The following is a 13,188-nucleotide window of genomic DNA, read 5'->3' on the forward strand; positions in this document are numbered from 1 at the left end:
CAGATATTTAAAATGCGGGGGAAGATTCTGAATTTAAAAATAAAGAAGTCAGCACAGACTTTGTGAGCCACGACAGTGTCTCCTCAAAAGGAGGTGGCTTTCCTAGCAAAAATCCACGCTGCCAGTCCTACGCACCTGGAGTGGCTTCCATCGTCCCTGCACAGGGAGCCACGAGCAGGGCTCTGCCACGGCCTCGGTTGGAAGGGACCTTAAATATCATCTAGTTCCAGGTTCTCTCCTCCTGCCACCACAGCTGCGGAGAGAGGCCGGGGAGCAGGGCCGGAGGGGGGACCTGGAGCCGGGGTGGAAATCACAGCCCCGAGGGGCCACGAGTCATTGGCAGCCAATGCACAGCAGGCAGGTCTGGAATGGGAGCCTCCTATGGAGAAGAGGGAGAGAAGGGAGAGCCCAGCAGGGGATTTTCACACTTTGTTAGCAATAAATCACCCGTTTCTCCTCCTTTGCTGTAACCAGGCAGGAAGGGGCTCTCATGTGTCCTCTTCCATTCCAAAGGTGTCATGCACTCTCCCTTGTTCTTTCTCCCATTTTTTTTATTCTGGTGTATGCTCAAGGTGCTGTGGAAGGGAAAACCTTTGGTGATTTAGACTTTTGGCCAGCTTGGAAGTACCAGCTGCTGCTGCTTGGTGGGGGTCCTCGGCCAGGAGAGTTCTGTGCCTGCATGTCACTGAGCCAAGGGGGGCTGGTGCAGGTCCCTGGGACACCCCATGGGGAGACCTCGGCCTCTGGTGCTCCATCTGGCATCCCAGCTCTGCTTCCAGCCTGAACAATAGCAGAGGTTTGTTTTTTTCTAATTTTCTTTTTATTTGATCTTGCTTTTTCTATTCTGTAACGTGATCCTCGGCCCACAACCCATGTGATTTCTATACCGATGTTGTAAACTTGACTGTAGCGCAGTATTTCCATTAAAACATCAGGGCTGAGCATCGTGTACAGATTCTTCCTTCCCTCCTGATGATAATGTCAGTTTGGGGCAATTTGGAGGCAAACCAGGACATGGAGAGGAGGACTGCAGGATTGCTTAGGCTGAGGGACAGCGATGAGGGGGGTTCTGCCTTCTCACCCAGGGAGCGCTCAGGGTGGGATAGGAATCTTCTCCCAAACTTGACAAGCAAACACATCCCCCCCAGAAGCATCAGAGACACAACCATGGTCGCAAGGAGCTCTCAGCAGAAACGAGCAAGAAACTTGTCTGCTCGCTCATGAAATCTCCCTTAGGGCTTCTGAGCAGCCACCTCCAAGCACTCAGCGGGGAAGATCATCAACTCGTGTCTTCACCAGGGAGAGCTTGTGAGGACTCCCCCGCACAAATAACTCTGAGACACGAGCTCCAACCCCACCACGGGCACAGCACCACCGAGACCGGCTACTCACGTGGGCCCGAAAGCCTCTCCCACTTGAGCCGGCCCGAATTCCTGCACGACAGCCTCCTCGTACGGGATGCGCCGCCGAGGCTGGAAGGAGGAGAGCCGGAGGCGAGAGGAGGGCGATCCCCGGGGCCGCCCCGATCCGCAGAGGGCCGGGCGGGCTCCGGGCGGGCTCCGGGCGGGCTCCGGGCGGGCCCCGGGCGGGCCCCGGGCGGGCTCCGGGCGGGCTCCGGGCGGGCTCCGGGCGGGCTCCGGGCGGGCTCCGGGCGGGCTCCGGGCGGGCTCCGGGCGGGCTCCGGGGCTCGGTAGCGCCTGCGCCGCGCCGGGCGGGGCGGGGGCTCGGCCGCTGCCATGGCCGCGATCAAGAACCGGCGGACGGCCCTGGAGCGAGTGGAGAAGTTCCTCTCCGACACCTACTTCACCGACTGCAACCTGCGGGGCAGGTGGGCGGAGGGGGGGACTCTCCGGGGCACCCCCGGGATGTTGGGACAAGCTCCGGCGCGTCCCCTCGGGGTGGGGACGCTGCCCCGGGGCGCTGCCGGCCGTGGGTGCGGGGGCTCGGGGAGCTCAGTGGACTCACGCTGAGGGGACAAATCTCACACACACGCACACACACGTACTCACACTCCTTCCTTAGTCGGCATGGAGCGCTGCCTCGGGCCTCCACGGCACAGCCCCTCGGCCCCCCAGCCCGCCCCTGGCCACCCGGGGTCAACAGGGCCCTTTATTATTCAGCGATCTGTTAACATTATTGATGGTGTTGGGTGGTGGCAGGGCGATTCAGCCGTGCTGTGAAAGCTCTCTGTACCACCCCTGGGCTAAGCTGTGCGGGACTGATCTTGTTCATGTGTCCCGGCCATCTCCGACCGCAGGCTTTTTGGGGATCGCTGTCCACTGGCATCGCTCTCCTACTTCCACACTCCGCGGCGCATCCCGTACGAGGAGGCTGTCGTGCAGGAATTCGGGCCGGCTCAAGTGGGAGAGGCTTTCGGGCCCACGTGAGTAGCCGGTCTCGGTGGTGCTGTGCCCGTGGTGGGGTTGGAGCTCGTGTCTCAGAGTTATTTGTGCAGGGGAGTCCTCACAAGCTCTCCCTGGTGAAGACACGAGTTGATGATCTTCCCCGCTGAGTGCTTGGAGGTGGCTGCTCAGAAGCCCTAAGGGAGATTTCATGAGCGAGCAGACAAGTTTCTTGCTCGTTTCTGCTGAGAGCTCCTTGTGACCATGGTTGTGTCTCTGATGCTTCTGGGGGGAATGTGTTTGCTTGTCAAGTTTGGGAGAAGATTCTTATCCCAGCAGTGGTCAGATAAGATGCCACTGACGGTCTCTCTGGGGTTCCAGAAGGGCACAGGTTAAATCAGGTGTGTGTATGGACAGGCATCATCCTTGTGTGTGAGTCCCATCAAACTCGTGGGCTGTCCCCACTCTGGTTTTCCCATGGAGGGCTCTGAGAAGTGTGCTTTCCCTCGGGAGAAGGTCACACAGCAGGCTGAGGTTGCTGCTTGCTCTCTTCCAGATGGGAGACGTGCTGGTTTAAGGTGGAGCTGAGCATCCCCCCGGCATGGGCAGGGCGGGAAGTGCACTTCGTCTGGGAGAGCGATGGGGAGGGCATGGTGTGGCGAGATACCCAGCCTGTCCAGGTATGGAGACACGGATCAAGGGTGTGCCAGTGGTGACCTTTGGAACCCCTGCCATGTTCTGTGGTGGTGCATGCAGGGCTCTGTTCCTGTTCTTGTGCCAGCAATTATCCCACAGCATGTGAGACCAGCCCCTCTGTCCAGCTGGACTTTGGGGTAGCTTATCCTGCCCATCCAGTCTGCTGTCATGGACCTGATTTATTAAAGAAATATGGATATCGATCTAGCACGGATATCCAACTGTGACGGACAAAAACTCTCTAACAGTTTAAAGTTAGAAAGTGTATGTTTATTGCGACGCTGGACAGTGTGCGGGATAGCTCCCAAATACACACCCCGCCTTTCAAATGATTACAGAGTCCTTTTATCCACACAAGAATTGAATACCCAAAATACAAACACATATTCATCATTTTGGTACATCCCATTCCTCGCTTCCTATGCTAATCATTCCCAAAGCTATTAAGCATGCGTAGTTTGTTCCTCGAAATGGGTGGGTGGTCCCTTTCATGGGGAGGGGTCCCAAAATGAGGAAGTAAATGAAGTCTTCCTCATTCTGACCTTTCTACCTTTTCAATGCAAATATGACAAATGAACCTTGGTAGAACTCCCATTCCTTGTCTTCAATTGGTTTCAGAACAGAGGAGGCCCACAATTGTCTCATGTTCCTAAAAGCTGTTTGTCAGTTTCTATATTCTCCATTACAAACTAAACATTGTGTTGACAAGCAATCAATTATTAGTTAACTACTAACTCTTAACTTCATCAAGGCCTACTTACAGAATCCCTTTATTTTAATTAACTCTAGTAAGGCTTATCTCTAACTAAAATCTTAGCTCCTCTAAAATCTCTAAATCCCTTAAAGTTTATGTTTCAGACCTCTGCTGACATGTGCTGAATGTGCCATCTTCCTGTGCAGGGATTGACTAAGGAAGGTGAGAAGACCAGCTACATCCTGACAAGAAGCCTGAAAGAGTCAGAGCCCCACAGGTGGGTGGTCAGGCGAGCCAGAGCCCCCCACTGCTGGGGGACCTTGGTGTTGTTGGAAGCCAAGAGGCCAAGGACACACACATCCTTGTCCGTGTCCTGGTGCTTGTGACCTGCTCCCTGATGGTTTCCTCTTGTCCCCACAGCCTGACACTGTACGTGGAGCTGGCCTGCAATGGGCTCTTTGGAGCTGGCAAGGGCAGCATGATCGCCCCTCCAGACCCAGACAGGAGGGTTACCCTGAGCAAGGCTGAGCTGGTTGTCTTCAACAGAGATGTCTATGAACTGCTGGTGGATCTGGAAATACTGCTGGACATGGCTCAGGTCTGGGAGCTCCTCTTCCCTTCTTTCACCTTTTCCTCAGCTTCATTGCATCTCCTCCTCCTGCTGTTCTGTGACCTGAGACCTTAGAGGAGAAAATGTTTGCTGCTTCTGCTTTAGCACAATTGGCACTGTCTGGGCTTGATGATCCTCGTGGGTCCCTTCCAGCTCAGGATATTCTAGAGTAGGAGAAAACTGAATTGAGAGAAGCCACAGGTGTTTTTTCATCCACTTTCTGCTCCAAAGCAGGATGTGTAAACCACAATCCCCTGGGAATGGGCATATGGGATTTGGAAGGCATGTGAGAAAAGGCAAAAGGCCGTGTTTGTGAAGCCTGAGAGACATGGTGTTTACCTGTTATGATTGCCTGAGATAGATGTTGAAAGGAGGTAGCAAGTTCTCCTGGAGGCAGGTGACATCTGAGCTGATGCAGTGGCCAGAGTCATACTTTTATCCCTCTCAACCCCAGCTCCTCGGGGAGGAAAACCAGAGGAGTTTCCAGGCACTGTACACTGCCAACCAGGTGGTCAACGTGTGTGATGTTACGGACCCCTCCACCTTCCCCGCTGCACGCGACCTGGCTGCAGCCATCTTCAGCCAGAGGAACGGCGAGAGCCAGCACACCATCCATGCCATGGGACACTGCCACATTGACTCTGGTGAGAGCAGCACAGCGCTCTCCTCTCACCTCGAGGCCAGAGTGTGCTGCCCAACGGGAGAACAGGCTGCCCTTGGGCTCCAGGCACAGGATACCATGCCTTGAGAGAAGGGAATGGGCCCTCTGTGCTGCCACATTGCTGGTGTGTCACTGGGGCAGTGTGGGAGTGTGGGTCTGGCTAGGAACACTGATGGGACTGGGGATGAGGGACGAATTACAGTCTGCTGTCTTCCACCTGTTGGGCTTCAGCCCTCGAGTCCCCATCCCAGGAGGGGTTTCAGAGGGGTTCCAGCTCTGTGAGGAGCTTGTGTTAGGTAATAACCACGGTGGGGCCATGCCTGTCCCTGCAGCCTGGCTGTGGCCGTACGAGGAGACCATCCGTAAGTGCGCCCGGAGCTGGGTCACCGTGGTCCATCTGATGGAGCACAATCCAGAGCTCACCTTTGCCTGCTCCCAGGTGAGTGATCTCCCTCTGAACCAGGAGCGTTGCAGAGAGAAGGGACAGGGTGTGGGGGGAGCTGGGGCTGATCCCTGTGCTCTGGCAGGCGCAGCAGTTCGAGTGGGTGCGGAGCTGCTACCCCGGGCTCTACGCGCGCATTCAGGACCTCGTGGCCAAGGGGCGGTTCATTCCTGTTGGAGGCACCTGGGTGGAAATGGTGAGTAGCATGGTGAGCCTGGCTTGCCACACCCTCCTTGTGCCATCCTCTGGGACCAGGCCTGACACTGCAGGGGAGAACAGGGCCTTTGCTGAGCCTGTCTGGTGGGCGATGGTCTCCAGGCCTAGGAACAAGCAGCTGTCTGAAGTGTCCAAAGTACAATATTCCCAAATCGTTCCCTGAGAAAGGAGCTTTGGACTCCCTAGTGTGTTCCTCCTTTTCCCCTCTCTGCCGAGCCCTGCTGAGGTTCTCCCCACAATCTGCCAGGTCAGGTGGGTGGGAATGGAGGTCTTACAAGATCTCTCCTTCCCTGGTGCCTGGCTTTGCTCATGGACTCCCTGTGCCTTCCCCCCAGGATGGGAACCTGCCCAGCGGGGAGTCCATGGTGCGGCAGTTTCTCCAGGGACAGAGGTTCTTCCAGGAGCAGTTTGGCCGGATCTGCTCGGAGGTAATTGTTCCTTGCCCCACCATCCCCTTCCGCCCCTTGCTCTTTGTGAGGTTGGGCTGACTCGTGTGTGTCCCTCTGCCTCTGCTCCCGTGCTCCCAGTTCTGGCTGCCGGACACGTTTGGGTACTCAGCCCAGCTGCCGCAGCTGATGCGTGGCTGTGGGATCCAGCGCTTCCTCACGCAGAAGCTCAGCTGGAACCTGGTGAACTCCTTCCCGGTGAGCTGTGCTGCCTTCTCCCCAGGGGATGGACTCTGGGTGCTGGAATCTTCTGCAGGGCTGGACCACCTGTTTTGGTTCCACAGTTCCTCAGTTCAGCTAACACAGGCTCTGCTTCCGGAAGCCACGAGGTTTTGGTGGCAGTGATGTCCTGTCAGGCTTTAGGAGAGAGGAAGGACGTGATTAGAGATCCCAGCCAGGCCCCTGGCCTCGGTACTCCTGCTTCCAGATGGGAAGCTGTGACTTGTGTGTGGGTCCAACAGACAGCAAATCCAGCCTTGGTGACATTCCCTGTTCTTGTCCTCTCCTTGAACTGATCCATCAGGGCATCCTGCACCTCCCTGGAGAGAAAGTGAAGACCCAGTTTGAATCCTGAAGAGGCTCTGAAATGCCCTTGTGCGCCACATTTTCCCTTCTCTCCCCTCCAGCATCACACCTTTTTCTGGGAAGGCATTGACGGTTCCCAGGTCCTGACCCATTTCCCCCCTGGTGATTCCTATGGGATGCATGGGCGAGTGGAAGAGGTGAGTGAGGTTGCCAGACCTGCACGAGAAGGGCAGTGCCAGCCCCCTGAGGCCAGGTGTGAGGCTCCTGGGAGAGGGCACTGCCTGGGAAGGCAGCAGGATATCTGGCAGCATTGTTGGACAAAGGCTGTTGGGGTGCCCGACCCCAAGATGTGCCCTACTTGATTTAGGCACTTTGGGCCGGGGAAGAGGAGCAAGACTGGGCTTTGCATCCTAAGGACTGACCTGGCTTTCCTGTATGGAGCTGTGGGAGCTGGGGCTGGGTGCCAGGGGATTGCAGCTGCCCAAAAATCCCTCCAGATGCTGAAAACAGTGAAGAACAACAAGGACAAAGGCCGTGTGAACCACAGCGCGTTCCTCTTCGGCTTTGGGGATGGAGGAGGGGGACCCACGCAGAAGATGCTGGATAGGATGAAAAGAATGAGTAACACAGATGGGCTGCCCAGGTGAGAGGAGAGCTCCCATCCTCTCTCCTGGCAGGGGCATTTGCTTTGAGCCAGGCCTGGCCTTCAGCAGTGCCAAAAGAAAGGGAGAAGGGCGAGCAGAAGGCTGGGAAGGATTTTCAGGGAGATGGACTCTCTCCATCATCAAGAGCTGTAAGAATAGGTCCACAGGGCAGCCGTGGACTGCTTGTGACCCCTCAGGAGAGCTGTGGGGTGAGTGGCCAGCACAGCAGCTGTGCCTGGCTGTCACCACCTGCCTGGGGAATGTCCACAGGAGAGGGACAGAGTCACAGGGTCACAGGAGAGGGGTAGGAGAAGGGTGAGGGGAATACTTTGTATGGTTGTGTTGCAGTTCCTGGGGCCTGTCATCCATGGCTAATGGGTGCACCATTAGCCATGTCACAGGCTTCTGCCCAGCTCATCGCTGTCCATGTGTCTGTCCCACAGGGTGCAGATCTCCACTCCTGACCAGCTCTTTTCTGTCTTGGAGAAGGAGTCATCCCAGCTGTGCACCTGGGTGGGAGAGCTCTTCCTCGAGCTGCACAATGGCACCTACACCACGCAGGCCCAGGTGAGGGTCCCACTCCCAGGCAAGGGGGCCATGCAAGCTCGTGACACCTGCAAGCAGCCAACCCTCCTGCACTGGAGCCGGGATTCTGCTGCTGGTGTGAGAGTTCCACTCCCAGCTACCCACTTCCTCAGCATCTCCCCTCTGTCTTCAATGGGCACCAGATAAAGAAGGGGAATCGGGAATGTGAGCGGATTCTCCATGACGTGGAAGTGCTCAGCAGCCTGGCTGTGGCTCAGGACACAGCGTTCCAGTATCCTGCCAGCCAGCTCCAGCAGCTCTGGAGGTGAGGGAGTGTGTGAGCACTGGTGGTACTGGGAGAGAGTTCAGTGCTGCGGCGCTGTGTGTACACAACCCCTGCCATAAGCTGATCTGGAATCTACCCGGGAAAGGATTTGCTGCTTTGCTTGATTCTCCTGCTGAAAGGTAACTCCAAACCCTCACTGCTCTGCTGTCTGGAAGCTTCATTTCCTGCCGAAGTGTCTTCCTCCCCAGTTCTGGCTTGTTTGAGCTTGTGCAACAACGTATCTCGTAGCCCTGAGGGGTAAAACCAAATAGCTCCTACTGCCCGTGGTTGTGGTTTACTGAGATGACAATTGACAAGCCCTAACATGAAGGGATTTAAAGGATGCTGTGGAAGAAATCCTTTTCTCTCAAGTGTTGGGTAATGGGGGAATAAGGAACAGTTATCAGGTTTGTCCGTGTTGCAAACAGGGCTCTTGTTTGAGAGAAGAGCTTGTTCTAAGCCAGCACAAATCCAGTGCTCTCCGCCGCTTTCTTCCCTGGTTCCTGCTCTCTGTTTTAGGTTATTGCTGCTCAACCAGTTCCACGATGTCCTGCCAGGCAGCTGCATCCAGCTGGTGGTTGAGGATGCCCTGCAATACTACACAGGTGAGCAGGGAGTTTGGCTAGGAGGGCGCTCACCTGTGGGAGCAGGTCCTGCCTGGAGGGGCTGCGGGGAGGTTCCAGCCCTGGGCTGCCAGGGCCAGCCTCGGCTGGCCTGTCTGAAATAGTGTTAGATTAGCAGGGAAGCCAAGGGATTGAGCACCATCCCAATTCATTGGCTTTTCTGCTTGCTGCTGGCATGCCAGGATAGACTCCCACCAAGGTTTGTTTCTGCCTGCCCAGGGGTGCTTGCAGGAGCTTCGTTAACCAGAATTTTCCAGCTGAGCTGGCACAGGCTCATTGTAATCTTGTAACAACAAAGTTCAGAACAATTATACACTTGAATCACTAATAGATAACAATAATTAATGATAATTAGCAATTGTAGCTTGGAAGGAGATAAAGTGTGTGTACATTGCACGGGGAGTGCCAGAAGCTCTCTCAGAGCCAACTCAGGCCCTTCTATTGCCCAGAGATCCGCAGGGCTGGTGCTCAGCTGCAGGAGGAGGCTGTGCAAGCCCTGTGCAGGGATCTGCTGCAGCCCGAGGCGTGCAGCACCCGGAGCACCCTTGTGTTGAACACGTTGTCCTGGGAACGCACCGAGGTGATCTCCAGGCCTGGGCCAGATGGAGCAGAGACTTTGGGTATGTCTGACCTGGGAGTAGCTCTTGTATCAGAGTCCCTTACAGGGGCAGAGACAGCTAACACAGAAATACTCTGCCTCTCCCTGCCTCGGGGAGGGTTTTATTGACTGATCAATTTGTTCTTTGGACAGCTTGAAAGGGGATGAAGTCCCCTGAAGCATGCATGAGGAAGAGGAGGGTATGGGAGGAAGCGGTAGATCTGACGTGACAGCAGCAGGGCAGCAGTCGTGTCACTTAGGGTTCAGTCTGGGGCGAGTGTTGGAACAGAACCTCTTTGCTTTCCAGCTCTGGTGACAGTCCCCAGCATGGGCTATGCTCTAGTGCAGGAGCCATTTGTGCCTCCTCAGCCTGTGGCAGTGAGGAAACAGGTGAGCACAAGGCAGATTTCCTCAGGTCTGTGTTCCCCACGTCTGAGGTTGTTTGAGGAGAAATCAGGGTTAGGGTTGAAAGGAGGAGAAGTCTAAGGAATCCACATGTTAAATTTGCCTTGGGGGCACTCAGCTCCCGCAGCTGTGGGTGTGTGACACCTGTTTCTGGCCTTTTCCCAAGGAGGATGGCTCCATTACCATGGAGAATGGGGTAATTGCCGTCTGCCTGGACACGACGGGGCGCCTGACCTCGCTTCAGCTGCTGGACTCAGGGAGGTCTGTGTCACTCAGTTCCTGGCCCTGAGCTCCTCAAACCTCTCCCAGGGCTTCTCACTGTGTGCCTTTCTCCACTGCCAGTCCTTCTGATGCTGCTGTTCCCCTGTTCCACTTTCTTTCAGAGAGTCAGTCCCAGATGGCTGCTATGCCAACCAGTTTGCACTCTTTGATGATGTTCCCCTCTACTGGGATGCCTGGGATGTGATGGATTATCACTTGGAAACCAGGTAGAGGAGCAGTGCGTGCAGCACTTGGATTTTGGCTGTGCCCTGAGATTCTTGCCTCCCTGTCAGTCCTAGCTGTAAGAGAGCATTCACTCTGGAGAAGTGAGTGCCTGCTGTGTGGGTGGCTGCATTGGGATTTGGATCTACCAGGCTGAGACTTATCTCTGCCTTCATTCCTTTCTCTAGGAAGCCAGTGACAGCACTGCTGAAGCCTCTGGAAGTCAGCCTGGCTGGGGGCCTGCGGGGAAGCGTGAGGTTCTCCCTGCAGGTCGGGAGAAGCAGCACCTTAACCCAGGAGATCATCCTGGATGCCATGTGCCCATACCTCCGTTTCCTGACCCAGGTTTGGCCCGTGGCTGCTGTGTGACGCTAACATCCTGTGCAGCTGGGAGCTGGGGAGCTGAGCCTTGTGCCTGAGTTATATCCCCCTTCCCTGTTTTCTTCCCTGGAGTCCCCTGCTGCCTGTCCTCCTCTGCAGCAAGCAGCCCAAGGCTGGGGGTCCCAAGGGTGGAAGTGGGACCCACCAGTTCATCCGTGTTGAGACTCTGGTGTGTTTTTGTTGTAGCCGACGTGGACTGGCTGCCGCACGCCGGGACACGAGCAGCGCAGTCTCTGCCTGTCACTCCCCCATGGTGACATCCTTCTGCTGCCACATTTAGGTCGAGTGGAAGGAGGCTCACAAGTTCCTGAAGGTGGAGTTCCCCGTGCAGGTCCGGAGCACAAACGCCACCTACGAGATCCAGTTCGGCCACCTGCAGCGGCCAACGCACTGGAACACGTCCTGGGACTGGGCTCGGTTCGAGGTGAGGAGGGAGCTGCTCTGCTCCTGGGGCTCAGCCGCTGCTGTTCCGGGCAGTGGCTCCGTGTGGTGAACACCTCCCTTGGTGCCCGCTGCAGGTGTGGGCTCACAAGTGGCTGGATCTCTCCGAGCATGGCTTTGGGGTAGCTCTGCTGAACGACTGCAAATACGGAGCGTCGGCCCACAGGAACATCCTCAGCCTCTCCCTGTGAGTTAGGGATGGGTGAGGGGGGAGCTGCTCTGGCACTCTGCCTTCTGAGGTGTCTCTTGGAAGTCAAGGCAACACCTGCTCCTAAATGACCTTAGGTTATAACAAGTAAATAGTCTGGTGGGTGGCTGTTTTCTGAGAATTTGGCTGACTTACATTATCTTAGTCAGTTAGAACTAATTCCTGTGAACTGTGCTCAAGGACAATTCAGGAGAGATCAGACTCATATTTGTAGCAGGTAGCTTTTCTGTTGCTAACCAAAACATACCCTAGGAAGGGAGGATTAAGGAGAGAAAAGGAACAGGAGTGTTAATGTTACGGGTGCATACAAAGCTAAAAGAAACTGCCTATTTCAGTTTGACTCTGTCAGCCACAATTTTCACAGGATGACACCCCAGTTTTTTAGCTTCTGGAACTGTCCAGGGCCTGTTTGCTGTTGCGTGTTTGCTTCCACTTCAGGGCCCAGCCTCGAGGTATCAAGTGAAGCGGTTGTCTTGTCACAGTGCTCTGGGTGACAGTGGGGGCTGCCAAGGCACTGGTCTCACTAAGCTCGTGTTGCCTCAGGCTGAGAGCACCCAAGTCCCCCGATTCCACAGCAGACATTGGGCACCACCAGTTCACCTACGCTGTGATGCCTCACCAGGGTGAGTGACAGAGCTGGGCCCCATGGGGACGTGCAGGGTGGGAGCTGCTGCAGTGAGCCTTGGGCTGTGTGCGTACAGAGGCTGACCAGAGAGGGGTTTTTGTGCTGCAGGTTCCTTCCAGGAGGCCGGTGTGATTCAGCAAGCCTACAACTTGAATTTCCCCCTCCACGTGGTCCCGGCCAGCAGTCCCCAGTGCCCAGCCTGGAGCGCCTTCTCTGTCAGCTCACCTGCCATCGTGCTGGACACTGTCAAGCAGGCAGGTGCTGGGGTAGAGGAGGGGAGGGCAGAGGGGCTAAGGTGCTGCTGTTGAGCAAGGCTTGCTCTTTCACCCACACCAAGTGGTGGTCAGGCTCAGCTGAGCGCAGCAACTTGTGCTGGAGAGAGGCTGTGCCCGTCTCATCTGTCTGAACTCCCCCAAAGGCCGAGGACAGACCTGAGGCTGTGGTGGTTCGGCTCTACGAGGCCCACGGCAGCACAGTCACCGCCTGGCTCCAGACCTCCCTCCCCGTCAAGGAGGCGATGCTGTGAGTCCATGCCAGAGGGCTGGGGGTGCTTGGGGGTGGAGATCAGTCCTTCAGCCTTGTGCTTTGCCCCCCCAGCTGTGACCTCCTGGAGCGTCCGCTTGCGCAGGGCCACCTGCCTGTGGAGCAGCGGGGCCTGAAGCTTTCCTTCACACCCTTCCGTGTGCTCTCCGTCCTCCTGGTCCGGAGCTGCTGACACCAAACATCGCCCCTTGCTGATGCTGCAGCCACCTGGACCAACACTGGGAGCTTGTTCCCCAGCCCAAGAGTTGTGCAAGGCAGCAGTTCCAGAGAAGGGAGCTGTCCCCGTGTCCTGAACCCAAGCTTGAACAACCCCGCTCCTCAGGGAAGGAGGACAGCTGCCCACTGCCCGACCAGGGTGGGTGGTCTTGAGTGAGTTCTGAGCTCATTTCAGTGTGGGCAAAGGTGCAGACAGGCTGGTGGCCCTGCATGGGCTCTGCTCCAGCTGTAGAGGTTTGGGGAGGAGCAGCTTCCACAGTGACTCCTGTGTCGCAGCCTTCATCTTGTGAGTGTAAAAGCACACTCCACTCCTTCCCTTCTCCCCCTGCCTGCCCCTTGCACTGCCCTTGCAGAAGAGGAAACACAGAAAAAAATCAAGAGAATTACATGAAAACAAGCTCCACCCTGTTTTCTTAATTGTTTCCAGGTAACTGCACTGACCTGCCTCCTCCCAGGGGTTCTGTTGTAGTCACTCTTTTAGTGTCCACCTGAGCAGGATCTCACTCCTGGTACTGGGGAGGCTGAATTTACCTTTATTT

The 13,188-nt window shown here is 56.1% G+C and overlaps 1 protein-coding gene across 7 annotated transcripts; it reads left to right on the top strand.

Annotated features, from left to right (window-relative positions):
* Positions 1–1,697: 1,697 nt before the first annotated feature.
* Positions 1,698–13,052, top strand: MAN2C1 (mannosidase alpha class 2C member 1). Of its 7 annotated transcripts, none has more exons than XM_053954639.1 (26): positions 1,701–1,828; positions 2,258–2,383; positions 2,899–3,022; positions 3,939–4,009; positions 4,153–4,330; positions 4,797–4,986; positions 5,336–5,442; positions 5,531–5,641; positions 5,997–6,089; positions 6,189–6,305; positions 6,734–6,829; positions 7,130–7,275; positions 7,720–7,843; positions 8,005–8,126; positions 8,646–8,731; positions 9,199–9,369; positions 9,655–9,737; positions 9,919–10,013; positions 10,136–10,240; positions 10,424–10,580; positions 10,897–11,040; positions 11,135–11,244; positions 11,630–11,717; positions 11,809–11,888; positions 11,999–12,144; positions 12,309–12,406. In XM_053954639.1, exons 1-26 carry the CDS (start codon positions 1,737–1,739, stop codon positions 12,323–12,325), a joined length of 2,979 nt encoding a protein of 992 aa, XP_053810614.1. In that variant the 5' UTR covers positions 1,701–1,736; the 3' UTR covers positions 12,326–12,406. The 7 variants fall into 7 exon arrangements, with proteins under 7 accessions (XP_053810616.1, XP_053810614.1, XP_053810615.1 ...); XM_053954636.1 differs by lacking the exon at positions 11,630–11,717 and adding an exon at positions 12,488–13,052 and having other exon boundaries at positions 1,705–1,828; positions 12,309–12,412; XM_053954637.1 differs by lacking the exon at positions 11,630–11,717 and adding an exon at positions 12,488–13,052 and having other exon boundaries at positions 1,705–1,828; positions 9,922–10,013; positions 12,309–12,412.
* Positions 13,053–13,188: the final 136 nt, after the last annotated feature.

Source organism: Vidua chalybeata, chromosome 13, assembly GCF_026979565.1.
Source record: "Vidua chalybeata isolate OUT-0048 chromosome 13, bVidCha1 merged haplotype, whole genome shotgun sequence".
Lineage (NCBI taxonomy): Eukaryota > Metazoa > Chordata > Aves > Passeriformes > Viduidae > Vidua > Vidua chalybeata.